Below are 6,814 nucleotides of genomic sequence, written 5' to 3' on the forward strand. Positions count from 1 at the left end.
GTGCACAACTTTGAAAGCAAGTGTCTCCAAATCTCAAGCCTATAGGGCAAAGAAAAAGGCACTAAAGGGTATTCAAGGTTCAGAAGAATAACAATTTCAAAAAATAAGATCTTACTGTGAAGAACTCAAAAGAACAGACACAAATGCTACTGTTGTTTTAAAATTGACAGAGGACACAGAAGGTTTGAGGTTTCAAAGATTGTACATTTGCTTTTCAGCTTGCAAAGAAGGGTTCAAGAATGCTTGTAGACCTGTTATAGGAGTAGATGGGTGTTTTTTGAAAGGGCAGAGGGGTGGACAATTATTGGCTGCAGTTGGGTTGGATCCAAACAATAACATATACCCAATTTGTTATGCTATTGTTGAGGGTGAAACTAAGGAAACCTGGATGTGGTTTCTTCGGTTGTTAGATGAAGACATTGGCTTTGAGGAACAAAACAAGTGGACATTTATGTCTGACAAACAAAAGGGACTTATCCCTGCTTTTGAAACTATATTCCCAGGTGCAGAAAACATATTCTGTGTAAGGCATTTACACAGTAATATGAAGAAGGATGGGTTTGGGGGTATGGCCATTAAGAGTGCACTGTGGGCAGCTGCAAAAGCCACTAGAATTGAAGAGTTCAAGAGGAGAATGGAAGAACTGAGGGCTATAGATGAAGCTGCATACAATTGGTTAGTGAAAAAGCCTCCTCAGAATTGGACCACATCTCATTTCAATCCATTTCCAGAATGTGATATTTTGTTGAACAATATGTGTGAGTGCTTTAATTCTTTCATCCTTGATGCAAGAGAGAAACCAATAATACCAATGCTTGAGTGTATAAAAAATTTGTTGATGGCTAGAATGGTGTTGAATAGGGAAAAAACTCTAAAATGGGATACAAACATTTGTCCCAAGATCAGAACTGTCTTGATAAAGAATATGAAAGAGGCTGGTGAGTGCATCCCAATGAAATCAGATGAGTGGAATTTTCAGATAATGGGGATGTATGATCAGCATACTGTTGACATAAGAGCAAAGAGTTGCAGCTGTAGAAGATGGGATTTGACAGGTATCCCTTGCAAACATGCCATTTTTGCCATTTGGTGTAGGCATAAAGACCCTGAGCAATATGTTCATCACTGTTACAGTGTTGACTCATATAAAAGAGCATATGAAAACTCCATTTCACCAATAAATGGACCAGAATTTTGGCCTCAATGCACTTTGCAGCCTCCTTTACCACCAATGTATAAAGAAAAAGCTGGTAGACCACAAAAACTGAGAAGAAGAGAGCCAGATGAGCTACCTTCTGTTGGGGGAACAAAGTTAAAGGGGGTTCCAAGAATTAATAAGTGCAGAAAGTGTGGGCAAGCAGGGCATAATGCTAGAAAATATGGAGGAAAAAGAAAGGCTGTGGAAGAAACAAATGAAGTTGATCAAGGTGTGCAAGAATCTAGGCAAGAATCTAGGCAAGAACCTGTTACACAACAAAGCACTGCTGCAATGAATGTTTCTCAAAGAGGAGAAACACAAGTTCCACAGAGGAAGATGCAGGTAACTTTATTCATTTTTTATTCAATGTTCTTCATTTTTTTCAATGTTTATTCTTATTTTAGTTCATTATTATTATTATATTACTGTTGTAGGTAAGAAGGCCAACAAAAAGGCAAGTGAATATGACAGGAACTTCAAATACTACATCTACAATCAATGTAAGTGTTTACTGAACCTTTTGATTGTTTAATGTACTTAATGGTTTGTTTACTGAACCTTTTTCTTTTTGTTGATGTAGATGCAGATCAATGAAGGTTCAAGTGTAAGTACTCCTGTCATTGTCAAGGGAGGAGTTAATTTCATCACAATGTCCAACCTCAAATCTGCTTTTGGTATCCAAGGCTCTACAAGTTCTGCAAATCCATTCACTGCACCAAGGCCAGCCAAAAAGCCAACACAGTCAAAGAATGGATCAAAGAAGACCACATAACTTCATGTTTTTTCCTATGTTTGAATTGTTGTTGCAATGACTTTTGGAGTACTTTATGGACATGTACTTTATTTTGTTTGTTTTGTCATCCATTGGAATGATGTTACTTTACTTTGGGTTGTTTTGTTTGTATGCTGTTGTTATGTTCATTTTGAATATTGTTTAATTGGAATGTTGTTCATTTGGAATGTTGTTAATTTGGAATTCTGGATTTGTTCAGTTGGAATGTTTTTCAATTGGAATTTTTCTAGGATTTGGAATCATTCATGCTTGTTATTTTAGTTGTTATATATATTGATATCATTTGTTGCTCACCATCACACAGTAGCACACATTAACCATCACCATCTTTTTGCATTTGCATTCAAAACATCAATAGTCTAACCATTCATTACATTCAAAATATGCATTACAAAAGTCATATGCATTGCTATAAACAAAAGCAATTACATCATTAGAGGAGAACATTACATCAATTGAGCTTCAACATCAGACAACATTACATCATTAGAGCTTCAAAATCATATGCATTGCTATAAACAAAAGCAAAGCAAGAATCACAACCATCAACTTCCTTACTTTCTTCTTGTATAATTCAAGTTGAATCAACATCTTCCTTTGGTTTTCCTTCTCTTCTTTCATGTCATCTTCCAATTTGTTCAATTTCTTCAAAAATCCGGGAATAATTTGTTTTGACCTTCCACACATTTCTGGATCGACCCACTCAAAATAATTGCAATGTGATACTTTTTGTGACAAAAAAGAAAAAAAAAATGAAATTCGTAACTGAAACAAATGGCACCCCTTAATTTCAGATATTTACTCACCATGTAATTTGCACATGCAAGAAATCGTCGCCCAGGGTTTTTATCAGTCCACGAAGTGTTTATTGGAAGATCAATTCCACATTTACATGTATGAGCTTCGATTGGAAATGGTCTTGCACTCCAATCCCCAGAATCACTGCCAGTTTGCTGTTTTCGACTTGATGTGGTCGATCGACTACTCATGTTTTCAAGTGGGGAAAGAGAATTTCGTGATTTAGTGTTTGGATTGTTGAAATCAGAATTTCTTCCAAAAATTAGGGTTCTTGCAAAAATCCCCAATTTGAGAGAGAGAGAGAGAGAAATGTTGATTTTGGGGGAAAAAATACGATTTGAGCCCTAATTTGAAGTCACGTGCGTGGCACATGACGGATGACTGTTAAGTGAGACGGTCAACCAAACGGCAGGACCAAATGTGTTAAAATGTGGTAAAACGAGAGTGTATTTTGTTGACTGCGGTAAATGGGGGACCAAAACTGAAAAACGGGCAAACTTGGGGGACCAAAAATGTAATTATCCCAGAAAATGCCGCACAAACTCGACCCATGGCTGCACTTCTGGGCTTTACTGGCTTGAATGATGTTCTCGTCTCAGCATTTTTTTATTGATCCATTTGTTCTTTTCTTATGTTTGCGAAATTTATTATTTTTGTAGTTGGGTTTCGATAATTTTTTAGTGGTTTACATTAATTTAATAGTGGATTAAATTAATTTTGAAGCGGATTACTTTAACTTTATAATAGACTACGTTAATTACATAATGGATTTCGATAAAAATGTAGTGGACTACGTATGTTTTTAGTATATTTTGATAAGTTTGTAGTGGATTACATTAATAATAAAGTGAATCAAGATAATTTCATAGTGACTTTTACGATAATTTCATAGTGGTCATCGAAAAATTTATTGTTGTTTTCGATGAGTATATAATGGATTTCAAATTGATAAACCCGGTGTAAAAAAACTAAGAATAAAAAAAATAAAAAAAAAACAACTATTTTTTAAAAATTGAAATAATAAAAACCATCTTTTTTGGAAAAATAAAAAAAAATGAAAAAGAAAAACTGGAATGAAAATTAGTAGGATTTGCAAATTTAAGGAAAATTTAATTTATTTTCTATAATAATACAATAGGGCAATTTTAGTATGTGATTTAAGTTTGGATTCATCACTTTAAGGAAATTCAATGAGTGAGTTTTGTCAAATAGCCCCTAGTATTCTAGTTTAACCTAGTATTGGGTATAGATATATTCTCTTGAATTCTTTTTTTTTTTTTAAATGAAATAACCATATTATTAGGCAAATTGTGCCAACTTTGGGGGAAGATTAATCCCTTCCAAACAGGAGTTATCATACAACTTAGTTAAAGCATGAGCTAGACTATTTCCAGCACGTTTAATGAATTGAAACGAAACATGACAAAAACATTAGCCAGACTCAAAGTCTCTTCTATCAAAGCACCAAATGATACATGACTGTGATCCTGCTCTGTAAGTGTTTCCATTACCAGTAAGTTATCGCCTTCGATAATAACTGATTCCCATCCTTTACTTCGAGCTAACTTTAACGCTTGAAGCACCGGTTTTGCTTCACCATGGACTGGCGCAGGTCGACCTATGCATGTTTCTACTGACCACCATACACATTCACCAAGCCAATTGCGAGCTACCGAAGCAGTAACAAAGAAATCCTTACCCACTGGAAATGCCGCGTCCATGTTGAGTTTGATAAAGCCTTGCGTCGGAGGTAGCCACGTGGATGGGTGTGATGGACGATGGCTATTGTGCAAAATGGTATTCGCTTATTTGAACAGGTTGAGATAATCCACACACCACTTGATAATATTTTCCTTGGCCGTCGTTTCTTCGCCATGCAAAGTCTGATTGCGCACATCCCAAAGCTTCTAACAGACAATGAGACCCAACAGTAGTTGCTCTTCTTGTAGAGTGTTTTTCATATGATTTAGCCAACACTCAAAATTTTGAGAGGGACCCGAACACAAAGTCTGAAATGGATAGCTCTGCAATACATCCTTAATATATTCGCATTCTATAATCGCATGCATGAAGGTCTCGATCGCTCCACATCTCAAGCAAGAAGGGGATGTCCCTATCTTACGCCGAGAAAGTTCAGCATCTGTCGAAATTATATTTTGTCTCGCACGCCATAGAAATACTCGCACTTTCGGAGGTAATTTACTATGCCAAATCGTGGACTCAAGAGAGGACTCATGCACGTTTGAAACCTGGCCTTCTCGATTCACATTTCTGTTTCTAGCACTTAAAATCGCCAAATTGAGTTTGTAGCAAGATTTCACGGTGAAGTTTCCTTTCGGTAAGTAGTGCCAAATTAGACGGTCAAGAGTATTGGGCCCTCCAAAGGTGACTGAGAAGATTTGCGCACGGTCAATTGGCCAAAAAAGTTGTTCGATAAGGGGAATATTCCACGAGTGGGTGAGAGGGTCAATGATGTCCGCCACAGAATCCGGAAAAGAATTGTCAATCGGCCTCTTGGTAATCACCTTGAAGTTTCCATCCTCTGTGATCCACGGATCTCCCCAGATAGACGTCGTGGCGCCATCACCAATTCTAAACCGAACACCCATTTTGAGTTGTTGTCGCGCCGCCAAGATGCTCCGCCACGTGGCTGATGGACAGATGCCCACGTCAGGCGAGAAAAAATCACCAGTAGGAAAATATTTGGCCTTTAGGACTTGAGTAAGCAGCAGGTCGGGTTGAGAGGCAAGTCGCCATCCTTGTTTTGCTAGGAGCGCGGGATTAAAACATTTCATTTCCCTAAAGCTAATTCCACCATCTTCTTTCGGCAAACACAACTTCTGCCACGCTAACCATGCTATACCCTTGTTTCACCCATTCCCCCACCAAAACCTTCGGATAGCTGATTCAATTTCTTGTAGTAACCCAATTGGAAGCAAAAAACAACTCATTATATAGGTGGGAATTGATTGTAAAACTGACTTAATCAAAACCTCCTTTCCCGCCGTAGACAATTGCCTTTCCCCCCATCCCTTGATCTTACTCCAAATATGATCTCTTAAGTTAGCGAAAATCTCTTTGCGAGTGCGGCCCATAGAGCATGGCATACCGAGATATCTCTCGTGGCGATCAACCACCTTGAACCCTAAGATATTGCTAATCACATCCTTCTTCATTTGCGGCGTAGTAGGACTAAAAACCATCGTTGATTTATCGAGATTGATTTCTTGTCCTGATGTTCGGGCATACTTCTCAAGGATAAATCTTAGCGAGCGGGCGTCCGATTCTGAGGCATCACAAAAGAATAACGTATCATCTGCGAAGCATAAGTGTGAAATGGAGGGAGCCGTCGGTGCAATTTGGATCCCATGAAGTCCTCCATCAATAACAGCTTTTTCTTGTCCTGATGTTCGGGCATACTTCTCAAGGATAAATCTTAGCGAGCGGGCGTCCGATTCTGAGGCATCACAAAAGAATAACGTATCATCTGCGAAGCATAAGTGTGAAATGGAGGGAGCCGTCGGTGCAATTTGGATCCCATGAAGTCCTCCATCAATAACAGCTTTTTTTTGCTAGGGCTATAAGTGCTTCCGTACAACAGATAAAGAGGTAAGAAGACAATGGATCCCCTTGTCGAAGACCCCTTGTCGGTGTCACTGAACCAAACTGAGAACCATTAAAGAGAAAAGCGTAAGAAACCGAAGATACGCAAAGCATGATTAGCTCAATAAATGAAGTGGGTAAACCGAAACGAGCAAGAATTTTCTGAATAAACAACCATTCAATTCTATCGTAAGTTTTACTAATATCTAATTTAATAGCCATATAATTCTTGCGGTTATTCAAGTGTGTCTTAATAAAGTGGTTCACTTCAAATGCAACAAGCACATTATCGGCGTTTGGGGACGACTGCTGATTGGGTATTGTGTTACTCAATACATAATTTACATAATTTATGTCTTCTTGATTCACTTTCCACACCTAAACTATAAGTATAATCAATTATTATCATAAAATAATATTAT

General features: G+C 37.8%; 2 protein-coding genes across 2 annotated transcripts; one reads left to right on the forward strand and one right to left on the reverse strand.

Moving 5' to 3' along the window:
• Positions 1-203: 203 nt before the first annotated feature.
• On the forward strand, positions 204-1,970 carry LOC148770167 (uncharacterized). Its single transcript, XM_088819023.1, has 3 exons — positions 204-1,540; positions 1,633-1,698; positions 1,779-1,970. The coding sequence occupies exons 1-3, from the start codon at positions 389-391 to the stop codon at positions 1,968-1,970; spliced, it is 1,410 nt and encodes a 469-aa protein (XP_088675149.1). The 5' UTR covers positions 204-388.
• Positions 1,971-2,477: 507 nt separating this feature from the next.
• Positions 2,478-6,614, reverse strand: LOC148770168 (uncharacterized). Its single transcript, XM_088819024.1, has 5 exons — positions 6,386-6,614; positions 5,783-6,276; positions 5,039-5,653; positions 4,493-4,571; positions 2,478-2,716 (listed from the first exon to the last, which is right to left on the reverse strand). Exons 1-5 carry the CDS (start codon positions 6,612-6,614, stop codon positions 2,478-2,480), a joined length of 1,656 nt encoding a protein of 551 aa, XP_088675150.1.
• Between the last annotated feature and the right edge of the window lie 200 nt (positions 6,615-6,814).

Source organism: Erythranthe guttata, chromosome 6 (genome assembly GCF_056151865.1).
Source record: "Erythranthe guttata isolate IM_541 chromosome 6, IM_541, whole genome shotgun sequence".
NCBI classification, from domain to species: Eukaryota; Viridiplantae; Streptophyta; class Magnoliopsida; order Lamiales; family Phrymaceae; genus Erythranthe; species Erythranthe guttata.